This window comes from Myotis daubentonii, chromosome 7, assembly GCF_963259705.1.
Source record: "Myotis daubentonii chromosome 7, mMyoDau2.1, whole genome shotgun sequence".
Lineage (NCBI taxonomy): Eukaryota > Metazoa > Chordata > Mammalia > Chiroptera > Vespertilionidae > Myotis > Myotis daubentonii.
In genome coordinates, this window is record NC_081846.1 from 33063176 (window position 1) to 33081117 (window position 17942).

At 39.4% G+C, this 17942-nt stretch overlaps 1 protein-coding gene across 17 annotated transcripts in view; it reads right to left on the reverse strand.

Moving 5' to 3' along the window:
• Positions 1 to 17942, reverse strand: part of USP40 (ubiquitin specific peptidase 40) — a 78012-nt gene that overhangs the window by 39883 nt on the left and 20187 nt on the right. For all 17 annotated transcript variants that reach the window (XR_009453771.1, XR_009453772.1, XR_009453773.1 and 14 more), the window contains 4 exons: positions 9432 to 9732; positions 5311 to 5392; positions 3688 to 3859; positions 1485 to 1569 (listed from right to left, as the gene is read on the reverse strand). Coding sequence is in view for 14 of the 17 variants with exons in the window: in XM_059703582.1 (XP_059559565.1) it covers positions 1485 to 1569; positions 3688 to 3859; positions 5311 to 5392; positions 9432 to 9732 (640 nt within the window). In the remaining 3 variants the exon portion in view is untranslated. The remainder of the gene's footprint in view (positions 1 to 1484; positions 1570 to 3687; positions 3860 to 5310; positions 5393 to 9431; positions 9733 to 17942) is intronic.

The window sequence follows — 17942 nt, forward strand, 5'->3', positions numbered from 1 at the left end:
AGCCTTAAATTTCAGAAAATATAAAATGTTTCCATGTTAGCAAAATTTTACATGTTACATAAATTGGACACATTATAAACTGGATAAATTACATAGTTAACCTCGATGAGGGGGTGGGGGGATGAGAAGAGATAAACCAAAGAACTTACATACTTATATGCATAGCCCATTGACATGGGCAATAGGGTAGTGAAGAAGGGGGAGGGGGAGGGGCTTAGAGAAAGGGGGGAAAGGGGAGGAAATGGGAGATACTGTAATACTATCAACAATAAAAAAAATTTATAAGTAAATTGAAAAAAAAAAAAAAAAAGAAAGTAGTAGGTAGCAGGGAAGACTGGCCAGGAGTAGAAAATCATAGATGAGCCCCACAAAAATACCCTATCTAATAAAAGAGAAAAATGGTAATTGGCGTACGATGATACCCTTTTCATTGGCTAATCAGGGCTATATGCAAATTAACTGCCAACTATGATTGGCAGTTAACTGCCAACTAAGATTGGCAGTTAACTGCCAACAAGATGGCGGTTAATTTGCATATGTAGGCACAATGCAGGGAGGCGAAAGGGAAAGCAGGAAGAAGCCCCCTGCCACTGACAGTGATCGGAAACCCAGGGGGGAGCTAAGAGCTGGGGGGCAGGGCAAAGGCGGCCCTGGGGCCGCCTTTGCCCTGCCCCCCAGCCATGATCAGAGAATCAGGCGCCTTTGCCGCCCTGGCCAGTGATAGCAGGAAGTAGGGATGGAGCCAGCGATGGGAGCTGGGCACGGTCGAAGCTGGCAGTCCCGGGAGCTAGGGGTCCCTTGCCTGAGCCTAAAGCGTAGCCCACGATCACGGGGCCGCTGCAGCTGCGGGTCCCCGCTGCCCGGGCCGGACGCCTAGGCCAGAGGTGTTAGGCCTGAGCAGGGGCGGAGCCTGCAACCGCGGGGAGCTGGGGGTCCCCTGCCCAGGCCTGACACCTCTGCCGGAGGCCTCAGGCCTGGTCAAGGGGCCGATCCGGTGATTGGTGATCGGAGGGTGATGAGGGTAAACTCCTCTGGCCGAGGCATCAGGCCTGGGCGGGGGGCGGAGCCGGGGATTGGGGGGATATGATGGTCCCCTTGCCCAGGCCTGAAGCCTGGGTCAGAGGCGTCAGGCTTGGGCAGGGGGTGGAGCAAGCGATCAGAGGGAGATGGGGGTCCCCTGCCCAGGCATGATTCCTGGGCCAGAGGCCTCAGGCCTGGGTGGGGGCCTGAGCCAGTGATCGGGGGGAGATGGGAGTCCCCTGTCCAAGCCTGACACCTCTGGCGGAGGCGTCAGGCCTGGGCAAGGGGCCGATCAGGCGATCGGAGGGTGATGGGGGTCAACGCCTGAGGGCTCCCAGTATGTGAGAGGGGGCAGGCTGGGCAGAGGGACACTCCCCCACACACACACCCAGTGCATGAATTTCGTGCACCGGGCCCCTAGTAAATATATAAAATGAACTGCTGTGTCTTAATATTTATCTTACCATCAAGTGTCTGATAGATGTGAAGTCCTGCTGGTACAAACTTTGCAACACTAAGGACCATGTCTCCTTCCCAAAATTCTAACAGCTACAGAATATTTGTAAAGGAAAAAGAGAACAAGAAAAATAACATATATCACATTTCCAGATTAAATAAGACAGGTAATGTGCCAATATACATATGTGGAAGATACAGAGAGCAAACAAATGAATACCCCCATCCCACCCAAAAGGGAAAGTAAGGAAAGAAGATATCACTCATTGTTACATCAAAGATGTTAATCTCCCCCATTAATGATGGAAAAATCTTGGCTTACACAAAGGGCACAACAACCATCTAAACAATTCTATGTAACTTATGGGAAGACACTTTTATCAGAGGCAAACTGACCAATGTGCCAGCCCAGGAATCTGTCCAAAAGAGCAAAATGATTTAATCAGTGCTGTTCAGAAAAAGCGGCACTGACTCTAACACCTGAAAGGAATGCTTCCCACTATAAATTTAAACCGTGTAACAGATTATCGGGGGTTTGTTTTATAAGTTTGTAGATCCAAGACTCTGGGGACTGTGGTAACCTCTACAAAATAACATCACCCATAAAGATTAGTTCTATTTAGTCTCTCTCCACAATACCACAAGACAGTTCTCTTGAGAAGAAATTTCATATTTATAAGCGATTAGTTAACTGTCAATCTCACAGCCTCTTGCCAGTGGCTGGCTTCTAAGATAGCAGACCTGCACTTAAAGGTCCTTTTCATTTATCACCTAATGTCATCTTAGGGTCAGATCCCCAACTCCACTTCATCAACACTGCCAGGACTGGCTCCGAAATAAACTTTTAATGCAAAAGTTCAGAAATATTAGACAATTTTAGAAATCCTGATGCTGATCCAACATTTAAATATAATTCAAATCAACTAAAGTTAAAAAAAAAACTGGCCTGCTTTTCTTTGTACAATAGGAAAGTCAAAGAAAGGCTAATAATTTTAGTAATTGATAGTTTTTCAGAAAATTCAATTATTTCCGGAAAAGAAAAAAAAAAGTTTACATTTTCTGTTTCTCTTTTCCTAGATCAGGAAGTACAGTGGGGAGAAGAAAGAGTAGGAAGACCAGGACAGGAATCCTAGTTCCACCACTAACTAGATGTCTGACTTCAGACAATCACAAATAAATCACAATCTCTTCATCTTGGGGTTAGCTTGTCCCAGGAGGTTAAAGAACCAAATGACATAATTAATATGAAAGCCCTGGGGGTAAAATAAAGAGCAGTCTTGTTATTGTCATTAAAATACAACTGGATAAATTATTTGGAAAAAATGATTGCGACAATGTTTGACTATAAACCAGTAGGTATTTTCCTTCACTCAGCAATCCTATTAATAAACTAGAGGCCCAGTGCACAAAATTTGTGCACAGGTAGGATCCCTAATCCAGGCCGGTGATCAGGGCTGGCCAGGGCCTTCCTTCATTCTGCACCGCCCCCCTGGTGATCACTGCACATCATAGCGGGTGGTCAACTCCCAAGGGGACAATTTGCATATTAGCCTTTTATTATATAGGATGCTATTCTGTACTGAAAGGTAGAAGTGAACTGCTTTTATTTGTTCAGTAGTTCTTAGTTTTAGACAACATGCTTATCTTTATCTCTTCATTACCTTTAAACACACTTTTTTAAAAATATATATATATTTTATTTATTTTTTTACAGAGAGGAAGGGAGAGGGATAGAGAGTTAGAAACATCGATGAGAGAGAAACATCGATTAGCTGCCTCCTGCACATACCCCACTGGGGATGTGCCCGCAACCAAGGTACATGCCCTTGACCGGAATCGAACCTGGGACCCTTGAGTCCGCAGGCCGACGCTCTATCCACTGAGCCAAACCGGTCAGGGCTAAACACACTTTTTACATTAATTTTTCAAAAAAGAGACAACTTGGTACTCTCACTCCAAAATAAAATATGCCAGTTTGATTCTGCCCCTGCAAAGCTCCTGCAGGACTATGCCTTGACTGGCAGAGAAGCCTCTCTCTAAAAGACTGACCAGTGAGGGGAGAACACCTGAGCCATCCCTCTATGGAACTGGCCGATTTTCCTAAGCAGCTTTGAAAAATAAATAGTCATATCTTAAATAGGATTTTTGAAAAGAAATCCAGCTTGAGATGGACCTTAATGTCTAAATTAAGAGGAAGTTCAGCTAAATTACCTGAAATATTGATTGTCGAAGATCTCCCAAAGTTTTTCTTTTATCAAAGGTTAAATCCCACACGCTTTCTGTTTGAGAGACTACTGGGTGCAGGGCTCCATTGAAGAAATGATAATGAGGGCCCAGGTGGAGATGCAATTCAAAGATATTGTTTGTAGAATCATATTCTGTCCTTTAAAGAGGCATAAAAAGTACATAAATGCTATGTTTTTACAACAAACAGGTTCATTTCAAACCAAAAATATTTGATTTACAATATAAATAAGTTCTCCATTCCACCTAAGTTAATTATAATTAACATCATTTTTCCATGCTCCAAAATGACTCATTTCAGCTTCTCAATAGTAAAATTTCAGCTCTGCCACCATGCATTCCAAGGAAAATGTATTTTAATGTACATTGTACAATGTTACTCTGAATACTGACACTCAAACTCTTCCAATCCTGAGATTATAAACAAAATGCTAGAAACTTGCTCCTAATAACTGTGAAGTGTCAGATTTACAAACTTTTAATTCATCCTGACTTCCACTAGCTCCATAGAGTTTCCCTTGGAATATCTGAGGTTGAACTAATAATCCTCCTGAGTCTACTCCCTCCAGGCCCAATGTCCTCAGCAGTAGCCTTGAAGCATGGTGCCCAACACTCTACTCCAGGCAGTTGGGCCAATGGAGAGTGGAGGAGACTTTTGCCACCGTCCAGGTACTTCTGACACAGTCTATTAATGTGGTCAAAGACAGCATCAGCTTTTTTGATGACCACATGACTAAAATCTCTTGGTGTTCTTTTGTTTGTTTGTTTAATACCATCTGCTAAGCCACACCACTCATGCAGGTTATTTTTCATCCTTAAGATATCTTACTCTTTTAAGTTTTTAAATTTTTAGTGTCTTGATTTTTGAGATTTCCTTTCATCTTGGCTTGCCATTCAATCTACCTGCTATTTTCTCCCCAGGTTCAAAGCAATGATAAAAATGTTGAACACACCCCTGCTACATAAGCAGCCACCTTGGTCCACGAGAAGACCATGGGACTTCCATTTCTCTAACCCAATACCCCACAGACTATGTCAGAGAACAAATAAAGAACCAATTCTTCAGGGGCCAAGATGAGACATCCAAAGAAAATAATGCTGACACCATTAAGTTATCACAAAACACCCCCTTAATAATCCATTACAAGTATTTGACCAAGACCGACAGAAGCCCCATAGTTTGTAGAATCTACATTTCCTTCCTTTGCCCACCTCTTTTCTTCTGCCAGTTCTCCACAACTACTTAAATATGAGGGGTGATTTTCACAGCAGGTTCTCTTTGTACCAAGGGAATAACCTGACAGGCTAGGATACAATTCATTTAGCTAACTATGTGCTCACAGATTTCTCTAGTCTTAGGCTTCAATTCTTACTTAGCAATGGCCATTTACATGTCATTATTTCGTTCACTCTCACACGATAAGGATAATTTCAAAGTCAAAGATAATCTCACTATAAAGATTCAGCTGAAAACAAATATTGGCATTAACTAGATGACCTTTTTCTTTCTTAATTTTCATTATTAAATACTTAAGACCTAATTTAGATTAATTCTCCAGAAAAACTATTCAATCTCTAAAAGTAAGTTACCTTTTTGTTTGCAGTTCAATGTTGGCTGCATCCATTTCATTCAGCAAATGACATGGAACCCTGTATCTTGGATTAGCTCGAGCTGTGGACAAAATTTTTCATTAACTTGTGCTGACTAAATGAAAACTGGTTGCTGAAAATTAGCAAGGAAAACTAGAAAGCATTATCTGTGTGAACAACCATTTTCTCTGGATCTCAGTTTTCCATCTGAAAAATGAAAACATTAGAACAAATGACAGGTACACAGTTCCTTAGGTCAAGTTAGAAGAATTCCACTTTTTCAACTCTCCTTAAATATACCTTTTAAAATGAACACCAACTATTTTCTTTTTGATAATAATTGTAATACTCTGTCACTGTAAACATTCTGAAAATCATTTAAAAATTGATATTATCTATAATCTCATTCCCAAAAGATACCACTAAAATATATACTTTTGGTCTTTTTTTCTATACTACACAATGTGTCTTGTATACACACACACACACACACACACACACACACACACACACACACACACTTATTTAAAGCAATTAAATTTGTTACAAAATGGAATTATTTTCAACAAATTTGTAACTTGCTTTTTCATTGCATATACTGTTGAGCATTTTTCCAAAGCTTTAAATGACTGCAGAGTTGTCCATTCTTTAAATAGCATAATTAATCTAACCAATCTTTCTGTTAGACATTAAGGTGATTCCCATTAGTCATTATTACAAAACAATGGGGTTAACAAACATCTTTGAACATAAACAGTTATACACAGCTCTGATTATTTCAAGACAAATTTGTAGAAGTAGCATTAATTTAAGGGTTTTAAACACATACAACCAAATTGGCTATATTACTTTATATGCCTACTAGCTGTAGAGGAAATGCCAACTGTTGAGCATCAGAATCTTAGAAATATTTGACTTGGTAGGAAGAGTGTCGTTATCTCAATGCTGTGTTGTTGTTTTTTAAACCTCACCTGAGGATATTTTTTCCACTGATTTCTCTTTAGAAATCAATGGAGAGGGAATGGGGGAGAGAGAGAAACATCTATGAGAGACACACTGATTGGTTGCCTCCCCTACACACCCCTACCTTTGGTTCCCAGGCTGATGCTCTAACCATTGAGCAAAACCCAGCCAGGGCCGAAGCCGGTTTGGCTCAGTGGATGGAGCATTGGCCTGCGGACTGAGGGGTCCGGGGTTCGATTCCGGTCAAGGGCGTGTGCCTGGGTTGCGGGCACGTCCCCAGTGGGAGATGTGCAGGAGGCAGCTGATCGATGTTTCTCTCTCATTGATGTTTCTAACTCTCTCTCTCCCTTCCTCTCTGTAAAAAATCAATAAAATATATTAAAAAAAACAACAAACAGCCAGGACTCAATGCTGTTTGGATTCACATTTTTTATTATGAGTTAGGTTGATTTTTTTTTAAATTTTCTTTCTTTTTTTTTTTATAATTTTATTGATTTTTCACAGAGAGGAAGGGAAAGGGATAGAGAGTTAGAAACATCGATGAGAGAGAAACATCGATAAGCTGCCTCCTGCGCACCCCCTACTGGGGATGTGCCTGCAACCAGGTACATGCCCTTGACCAGAATTGAACCCGGGACCCTTCAGTCCGCAGGCTGACGCTCTATCCACTGAGCCAAACCGGTTAGGGCAAATTTTCTTTCTATTAATTTCTTTTTTATTGTATAAAGTATTACATATGTCTCCTTTTTCCCCCATTGACCCCTCCCGGCCACTCCCACCCCCCAGGACAAGCCCCCACTGCCCCAGTGTCCATGTCCATTGGTTATGCTAACATGCATGCATAGAAGTCCTTTGGTTGATCTCTTATATCCCACCCGCTCTTCCCTGCTTTCCCTCCAAGGTTTGACAGTCCATTTGGTATTTCTGTCTCTGAATCTATTTTTGTTCATCAGTTCATTATATTCCACTAATGAGATCATGTGATACTTATCTTTCTCTGATTGGCTTATTTCGCTTAGCTTAATGCTCTCCAGGTTCATCCATGCTATTGCAAATGGTAAAAGTTCCTTCTTTTTACAGCAGCATAGTATTCCACTGTATAGATGTACCACTATTTTTGAATCCACTCATCTGCTGATGGGCACTTAGGCTGTTTCCAAATCTTAGCTATTGTAAATTGTACTGCTATGAACACAGAGGTGCACATATCCTTTCTGATTGGTGTTTCTGATTTCTTGGATATATTCCCAGAAGTAGGATTACTGGGTCGACCGGGAATTCTTTTTTAATATTTTGAGGAAACTCCATACTGTCTTCCACAGTGGCTGCACCAGTCTGCATTCCCACCAGCAGTGCACAAGTGTTCCTTCTTCTCTGCATCCTCGCCAGCACTTGTCCTTTGTTAATTTGTTGATGGTAGCCACTCTGACAGGTGTGAGATGGTACCTCATTGTCGTTTTTATTTGCATCTCTCAGATGATTAGTGACTTTGAGCATGTTTTTAGATGTTTCTTGGCCTTCTGTATGTTCTCTTTCAGAAAGTGTCTAAGCCCTTTGCTCATTTTTTTATTGGATTGTTTATCTTCCTTTTGTTAAGTTGTATGAGTTCCCTATAAATTTTGGAGATTAAACCCTTATCGGAGATAACATTGGCAAATATGTTCTCCCATGCAGTGGGCTTTCTTGTTTTTGTAATTTTTTTATTTGCAGTTTATTGGTTGTTTCTACTTCTTTATTTTGCATATTGCTTATTTATAAATATACTTTTCCCAATTTACTACTAAGGACAATGGAATATATATAAAAGCACTCTACAGATAGCAAAATATGTGACAAATGTATTTCCTCTATTTTCCATAGCTTAATATTGTTGAAGGTTTATATCACTTTTCCTTAAATTTTTTCCTTTCTTTGCTTTTAAGCTTAAAAAGGTCTTTACCTTAAGATTAGAAATATATTTCTATTTATACATCTTAAGTTACTTTTTTGCATAAACATTAAAAGAACTATAATTTAATTCAAGTGATTACTATAATCATAGCTTTATGTTTTTACTGAGAGCAAATTTTCCTTCAATAGTCCATTCTTCAATTTTCATTCTTCAAATTTCAGAAGCACTTTGTCAAGTTCCATTCCTTCATTCCCCAGAAAAGTCCATCAAAATTTTGGCTGGACCTTTATTTAATTCCCAAGCTAATTAGAAAACTGTCATTTAGTACATATTTCAATTATGTACTAAACTTCATTTTAGTGAAAAAGACAACACTCCATCTAAAGATAGTCTTTTTCTGTTAATATGTTTTTATAACTGTGACTTCTGCTCCATGATATATTTATGAGAATCATTATCATATCTTTTTTCCCCTTAGAAAAGTACAAAGCCCTTTCTGGTCAATAGAATAGTTATGTAACTGTTTCAGATCCAGAAAGTTAATTTCTTTTCACTGACATGCAAATTATTTATTCTTTTTTCTTATTCTTTATAAAAAATGATCACCTTTCTCATTTTCTAACAACAGTATCCTCATCTCTAATCATATCTTTAATCTAAAGAGCTTTCTAGTTAGGATGTTTTACTTTTGAGTAGATCTTAGGAAGTGATCAAGTCTTACACACTGATTTAATGTTAGTGCCTTAAATTTAAAAAATTATCATTGTGTGTCTCAATGTTTAACCTCTTGGTTCAAGCTCTCTTAGAAGGTTCAACAACAAGTACATCAAAGATACTTTAATTGCTCAGAAAATATTACCTTGAAGGAAAGACACAAGAAAGGAAAATAAAAGGGAATATATGAAAATGCGACCAAAGCCACTAACAACTAAAAGGCAACACATGGGCAGATGACAGAGTCACACCTGAGGACAGGGCAACAACACTCAAATCTGCTCACAGTATGTGATCCAAGAAAACCCAATTCTGAAAATCTGACTATGGCCTCATATTAGAGAAAAAAATAATTAGAAATATAGGTTCTTAAAATATGACAGATGGTTGGATTTCTTTCAGCAACATATATTTCTTACCATTAGCTTAAAAATATTTTTAAGTGTTTCAAGAGTAAACCTCCTTTTAAAAGGGTAACAATACAAATAGAATTTAATATTTATCTTTTTAAACTCATCAACTTAAACAAACAAGAACATTTTTCTTTCCATACCTTCAGGTGGTCTCTGCAACTGGGATTTCCGGTAAAACAACATATAGGCGCTCTCTTTGCCCTGAAATTGCTGTTTAATATCCTTTTCCTCAATGGGTTGGACCTTGGAATCATTTATATCAAACCAGTGGGAACAGGAGGTTCTATCATTTAATCCTGGGGATTCTGAAGTAAGTGTCTTGAAAATTTGTTGATCCTTCCTTTGCAAATCAGACTCAGCCTGCAGAGAAGAGTTCTTCAATAGACTGACTTTACTTTGATCTGAACTGAGTAGAAAGATCTGAGAATGAAGCTGTAAGAACTAGACAGAAACAAACAAACAAAAATACTAGGTTAACAAAAACAATTTTTTTTTAATATATTTTATTGATTTTTTACAGAGAGGAAGGGAGAAAGATAGAGAGTTAGAAACATCGATGAGAGAGAAACATCGATCAGCTGCCTCCTGCACATCCCCTACTGGGGATATGCCCGCAACCCAGGTACATGCCCTTGACCGGAATCGAACCTGGGATCTTTCAGTCCGCAGGCCGACGCTCTATCCACTGAGCCAAACCGGTTTCGGCCAAAAACAATTTTTAAGTTTGGAAGTGATTTTTTAAAAAACCTTCATCTTCTTTTCTGATATCAGATATTTTAACTTCCATTTTATTTTTGGCCTGACCAGCTACGAGGGAAAAACAGCCATTTCAGCCATAATAAAAACATTTAATAAAAATCAAAGTTCTCTCTGTTAATCTAATAGTTGTATCAAGAAAGTTGTCATGCCACAATCTAAAAAATATTTTCATTATACCTCAATAATGCTGTTTTAAAACGTACTTTATGGAAACAGATTAGGAAGAACAAGCAGTTTTGAAGTATTTAAAGCAACGGAAACAAAGCACAAAACAAAGGCAATCACATGGTGAAGCCTCAGAGAAGACAATTTCAAGACTAGTGACTCAGACTAATTCTGCTGGGATAAATTAGAAATTGTAAGACTAAATTATTGCTTCACATTAACTAAATTGAATGTTTTCTGTCCAGAAAGCTGACAGGCTAGGCTAGCTCAGGAAATCAAAACATAAAAAGGCTTGTCATAATCCCAAAGACCATTTCTCAGGTTCTTCTAGCTTCAGTGGTTCTCAACCTTCCTAATGCCGCGACCCTTTAATACAGTTCCTCATGTTGTGGTGACCCCCAACCATAAAATTATTTTCGTTGCTACTTCATAACTGTAATTTTGCTACTGTTATGAATCGTAATGTAAATATCTGATATGCAGGATGTATTTTCATTGTTACAAATTGAACATAATTAAAGCATAGTGATCAATCACAAAAACAATATGTAATTATATACGTGTTTTCCATGGTCTTAGGCGACCCTGGTGAAAGAAAGGGTCGTTCGGCCCCCAAAGGGGTCGCGACCCACAGGTTGAGAACCACTGTTCTAGCTAAAGGATTAGGAAGAACACTGTTCTCTCTCCACTGCCTATCCCACTGCTTCCTCCCCTACTCCTCTTCTCTCATTCCCTAATCTCTGTGCTGCCTTGCATCTCCTTTTCTCTCAGTACAAAGTTATCTTATATAGGAAATCGCTTGGCAGGTATATGTAACATTCACTGAGCTCATCAATCATTATGGAAAGGTGAAAAGCTTCTCTTGCAAAGAAATAATCTATGATAATGCCAACTCTCAAATCTGAAGTATTATTTTATTACAAATAGAAGGGCATATGGTATATGACAAAATATTGTTAACACTGCGTGTAACTGTTGATAAAATAGGTTTGTAGCTAACTTGTTTTAGGTACAATAAAATATCAAACATTTGAAACCTCTGAGTAATGAACTTTTTGAAAAGTTAATTTTTTCTTTGCTTGATAGTTGAGATTAACTCTCTTAAGATTCAAAATTCACTGAAGTCAGCTCCCAGTAGCAACAGAGAACTTTTACTGAACTAACCCTCCTAATAAAAATAATAAACTCTAGATAAAATAATGAAAACTTCTGTTTGCAGAGTAACCAAAAGCAGGCACAAAGTGGAGGAAACATAATCCTTCAAATAACAGACACAAACTAGATGAGTTTTACATTAATAAACCACTTTTTGGTTTGTATCAGTGCATGGCAGAGGAGAGTTCAAGCAAAGTCTCAATAAATTTATAAGAACTAAAATCATAGCATGTCCTCAAAGCAAAAGGGAATTAATTATAAATTTCTAGATTTAACAAAGATAAGTCAGACATCCCCAAATATTTGGAAATTAAGCAACACACTTCCAAAATACTCATGCATCAAGGAAAGAATCAAAAGGAAATTACAAAATATTTTGAACTAAATTATAATGAAAACACCAATTTAGCTACAGCTAAATTAGTGATTAGAAGGTAATTGATAGCTTTAAAAGCATGTGTTGAACCACAAAAACCCCTTGTTCTAAACTCTGATGGGACTGCAAGTGGAGCCTACTTTCCATAAGAACTTATCACTTTGTTCTTCAAAGAAGGTGAATTCCCTGACACCAGAAACCTCAATTTACTTTATGAATAAAACCCAGAAATGAAGATGGGCATTAGTCTACTGCACTTGATGGATGACTAGGGAGTCTATACATTCATTCAGCTTTCTCAGTACCTATATAGAGTATTATACTGTATATTGTGTTATGTAAAGGAAGTAACTAATTAAGTGCCAGATATGTAGACCCAACTTACTGGGTTCTCATAGTATTATCTCCATCCATCCCCAATTAGTATCACTTACTCTTCCGAAGCACTGATCAAGAATATAGACTTCACAAAAGTTTTATCAACAAACTTTAATGAAAACAAGAATTATTATGGTAACTGCAGTAGTGACATTTATATCACATTGTATTTTATTTTTTTTTAATTTTGAAATGTTTTATTTGGAAATGTCTTACCTTAATTTATTTTTAATTAAATCTTTATTGTTCAGATTATTACAGTTGTTCCTCTTTTTCCCCCCCATAGCTCACATCCACCCGTTTCCCACCTCAACCTCCACCCTCACTCCCCACCCACTGTCCTCATCCATAGGTGTATGAATTTTGTCCAGTCTCTTCCCGCACCCCCCACACCCTTTCCACCCTGAGAATTGTCAATCCATTCCCTTTCTATGCACGATTCTATTATATTCACAATTATTCTGTTCATCAGATTATTTATTCACTTGATTTTTAGATTCATTTGTTGATAGATTTGTATTTGTTGTTCATAATTTTTATCTTTACCTTTTTCTTCTTCTTCCTCTTCTTAAAGGATACCTTTCAGCATTGCATATAATACTGGTTTGGTGGTGATGAACTCCTTTACCTTTTCCTTATCTGTGAAGATCTTTATCTGACCTTTAATTCTGAATGAAAGCTTTGCTGGATAAAGTAATCTTGGTTGTAGGTTCTTGCTATTCATCACTTTGAATATTTCTTGCCACTCCCTTCTGGCCTGCAGAGTTTCTGTTGAGAAATCAGCTGACAGTTGTATGGGTACTCCCTTGTAGGTAACTGAGTTTCTTTCTCTTGCTGCTTTTAAGATTCTCTCTCTGTCTTTTGCTCTTGGTATTTTAATTAGGATGTGCCTTGGTGTGGTCCTCTTTGGATTCTTTTTGTTTGGGGCTCTCTGAGCATCCTGGACTTGTAAGTCTATGTCTTCTACCACGTAGGGGAAGTTTTCTGTCATTATTTCTTCAAATAGGTTTTCAATATCTTGCTCTCTCTCTTCTTCTGGCACCCCTATAATTCGGATGTTAGTACGCTTGAAGCTGTCTCAGAGGCTCCTTACACTATCTTCATATTTTTGTATTCTTTTTTTTGTTTTTCCGGGTGGGCGTTTTTTGCTTCTTCGTATTTCAAATCTTTGACTTGATTCTTGGGATCCTCTAGTCTGCTGTTGGGTCTCTGTATAATATTTTTTTATTTCACTCAGTGTATGCTTAATTTCTAGTTGGTCCTTTTTCATATCCTCGAGGGTCTCAATAAATTTATCGGTGGTTTCTAGAAAATTCTTGAAAAACCTTATAAGCGTGGTTTTAAACTCTGTATCCAGTAGTTGGCTTTCCTCCATTTCTGTCATTTGTGACCTGTTTCTTTGTCTCCGCATTTTTTATGCTTCACTGTGTTGATAGAGTGGCTTTGTGTGCTAGGTGTCCTATAGGGCCCAGTGGCTCAGCCTCCCCAATTACCTGAAGTGGACACTCTTGGTGCATCCCTTTGTGGGTTTTGTGCACAGTCTTGTTGTAGTTAAGCCTTGATTGTTGTAGGTATCACTGGGAGGAATTGACCTCCAGGCCAATTGTCTGTGAGAATCAGCTGTGGTTATGGTGGGAGAACTTCTGTGCCGGAGACAGCCTTCTGGGGCAAGACTTGCTTCAGTGGGGCTTTGGTGCTCACTGAGTCTGCCCCCTGAGTGTGTCCCTTATGGATCTGAGGAGTTGTAATCTGGATGGTCCCACTCTGACCATTGGGTATACTGGCTCTTGGATCCCTAAGGAGGTGCTAATTTAGCCTCTGCCTGAGGCTACCCAGCAGGAGCTACAGAGAGATCTGCAGATTCCTCTTCTTTGTTTGGGGTTTGGAGGTGCCCAGATGAGGCCCAGCTGTGAAGCAATGCAAGCTGCTATGGGGCCTTGGGCCTTCTTTTGGATGTTCTGGGTCTCTCTGACCCAGCTGCAGTTTGTTAGATAATTTCAGATTGCAAAGGGCCAGGCCATTCATATGCAAAAGCCTCTGCGCACAGCTTGGGTGGGGCAGGGTCTCAGGGAATCAACAGGGCAGAGCAAACAGCTATATCTGATCCTCAGCCCTGCCCTAAGAGGCCCTGGGGCTCAGTGTCCTGGTAATTGCTGCAAGCACCTCTGAGAGAAAGCCGCTCTCAAGTTCTGCCCGATGCCAGACAGTCCAGTTTCTCCCTGTATGAATCTGGGTCCCCAGAGACTCACCGGAACTGGCGTTCAGAGCAGTCGGGAGCTTGTGTCTCCCTCCTGACTGATAAAGACAGCCACGTCCTCAGTTGCCAGCCCTTTCCATGTGCACCTCCGTACCTCTGCACTTTACTTCCACACTGCACCTCCTCTGAGTCTCAGTGTGCTTTTCTCTTTCCTTCTAGTTGTAGAATTTCCACTCGACCAGCCTTCCTGTGGTTCTGGATGATGTCCGTTTTGTTTTTTAGTTGTATTTTTGAAGTAGTTGTGCAAGGCAGCAATTTCCAGTGTTTACCTATGCCGCCATCTTGGTTTTTCCCTGTATTTTGAATATTCTATATTATGTATTATTTTGAGTAAGTCAATAAACATTTCTTCACACATACACACACACACGCACACACACACACACACACACACACACAAAAGCATATATTAAAAGGTTTAAAAACAACTGAGACACCAACTCAAGAACCTATAAAAAAGATGTTCGAGATCAGAGAGAACCAAGATGGCGGCATAGGTTAACACCGGAGATTGCTGCCTTGAACAACCAAATCAAAACACACCTAAAAGATGGAACGGACATCATCCAGAACCACAGGAAGGCTGGCTGAGTGGAAATTCTACAACTAGGAGGAAAGAGAATATCATACCTAGACTCAGAGGAGGCGCAGTGCTGAAGTGAAATACTCAGGTACGGAGTGCGCGCGGAGCGGGCTGGTGGCGGAGGGCGCGGTTGGTGCTTTCAATCGGGAGGGCGTCTCAGATTCTGAGCTCCAGATCCAGGCGAGTCTCTAGGGACCCAGACTCAAACGGGAGAAGCGGGACTGTCTGCCTTCAGTCAGAACTCGAAGGCAGCTTTCTCTCCGAGGTTTGCAGGGGTTGCTGGGACTCTGTGAGGCAGAGCCCCTAGGGACGGAACTGAGAGCCGCCATAACTGCTCTCTCCAGCCCACCCTGTTGATCCTGAGCCCAAGCGACCCACCCGCCCCGCCCAAGCCCTGCGCAGAGCCATTTGCCAGATAGCCTCAGGCAAAGGCTAGATTAGCACCTCCCTAGAGGAGAGAAGTTTTCCCACTGCAGACACAGCTGATTCTCACAGCCAGCTGGCCTGGAGGTCAAATCCCCCTAGTATTAACTACAACAATCAAGGCTTAACTACAGGAGGACTGCACACAAAGACCACTAGGGGGTGCACCAAGAAAGCATAAAAAATGCGAGACAAAGAAATAGGACAAAACTGTCAATGGAGGATATTCAGTTCAGAACCACACTTTTAAGGTCTCTCAAGAACTGTCTAGAAGCCGCTGATAAACTTAATGAGATCCTCAACAAATCTAATGAGACCCTCGATGTTATGATAAAGAACCAACTAGAAATTAAACATACACGGACTGAAATAACGAATATTATACAGACTCCCAACAGCAGACCAGAGGACCGCAAGAATCAAGGCAAAGATTTGAAATGAGAAGAAGCTAAAAACATCCAACCGGAAAAGCAAAATGAAAAAAGAATCCGAAAATACAAAGATAGTGTAAGGAGCCTCTGGGACAGCTTCAAGCGTATCAACATCAGAATTATAGGGGTGCCAGAAGATGAGAGAGAGCAAGATATTGAAAACCTATTAGAAGAAATAATGACAGAAAAGTTCCCCTACCTGGTGAAAGAAATAGACTTACGAGTCCAGGAAGCATGGAGAACCCCAAACAAAAGGAATCCAAAGAGGACCACACCAAGACACATCATAATTAAAATGCCAAGAGCAAAAGACAAAGAGAGATTCTTAAGAGCAGCAAGAGAAAGAAACTCAGTTACCTACAAGGGAGTACCCATACGACTGTCAGTTGATTTCTCAACAGAAACTTTGCAGGCCAGAAGGGAATGGCAAGAAATATTCAAAGTGATGAATAGCAAGAACCTACAACCAAGATTACTTTATCCAGCAAAGCTATCATTCAGAACTGAAGGTCAGATAAAGAGCTTCACAGATAAGGAAAAGGTAAAGGAGTTCATCACCACCAAACCAGTATTATATGCAATGCTGAAAGGTATCCTTTAAGAAGAGGAAGAAGAAGAAAAAGGTAAAGATACAAATTATGAACAACAAACATGCATCTATCAACAAGTGAATCTAAGAATCAAGTGAATAAATAATCTGGTGATCATAATAGAATCAGGGACATAGAAAGGGAATGGACTGACTATTCTTGGGGGGGAAAGGGGTGTGGGAGATGCGGGAAGAGACTGGACAAAAATCGTGCACCTATGGATGAGGACAGTGGGTGGGAAGTGAGGGCGGATGGTGGGGCAGGAACTGGGAGGAGGGGAGTTATGGGGGGAAAAAAGAGGAACAAATGTAATAATCTGAACAATAAAGATTTAATTAAGAAGAAGAAAAAAAAAGATGTTCGAGTTAAATCCCAGAGTTGGAATAATTAAAGAGCAGAAATCAATGAAACACAGAAGAGATGAGCAGTAGAGAAAAATCAAAGGCAAAAGTTTGTTTTTGAAAAAGTTTAATACATTTGATAGGCCCCTAGCAAGACTGATGAAAAAAAAGAAGACACAAATTATTAATATTGGGAATGAAAAAATACACTAAAAAAGATAATTTTGAACAATTTTATGCCAATAAATTTGAAACCACAGATAAAAGGACAAATTCCTTTAAAAGTATAATTTTCCCAAATGAGAAAATAGAAAACTTAAATGACTACAATCAAGGAAATTAAAAATATAATTTAAAAACCATACTACAAACAAGTCCCAGGTCTAAATAGCTTCACTAAACAGTTAGAAATAATTAATCTTATGTAAATTCTTTTCCAGAATATAAAAAAGGGAGTATTTCCCAACTTGCTTTATAAATCCTGCATAACCCTGATACTAAATCTGACAGACTTTACAAAAAAATAATATTAAAGATGGGTATTTCTCATAAACATAGACACAAAAGTCCTTAATTCATATGACCCAAACGAATATAGCCACACATAAAAATATATTATGACCAAGTGATTTAACCCAGAAATGTAAGATTTTATAAACATTAAAAAGATCAGTCAAACAAATTGAGAGGAAAAAAACACATAGTCATATCAATTGATGCGGAGAAAGCATTTGACAAAATCCAACACCCTTTCTTGATAAAAACTCTCAGCAAGATAGGAATTGAGGGATCATACCTCAACATAATAAAAGCCATATATGACAAACCCACAGCCAACATCATACTCAATGGGCAAAAACTAAAACCATTCCCCCTAAAAACAGGAACAAGACAGGGATGCCCCCTCTCACCACTCCTGTTCAACATAGTACTGGAAGTACTAGCCATTGCGATCAGACAAGAAGAAGAAATAAAAGGCATCCAGATTGGAAAAGAAGAAGTAAAACTGTCCTTATTTGCAGATGACATGATACTGTACATACAGAACCCTAAAGACTCCATCAAAAAATTATTAGACTTAATAAATGAATTCAGCAATGTAGCAGGATACAAAATTAATGCTAAGAAATCCATGGCATTTCTATACACCAATAGTGAACTTACAGAAAGTGAAACTACAGAAGCAATCCCAT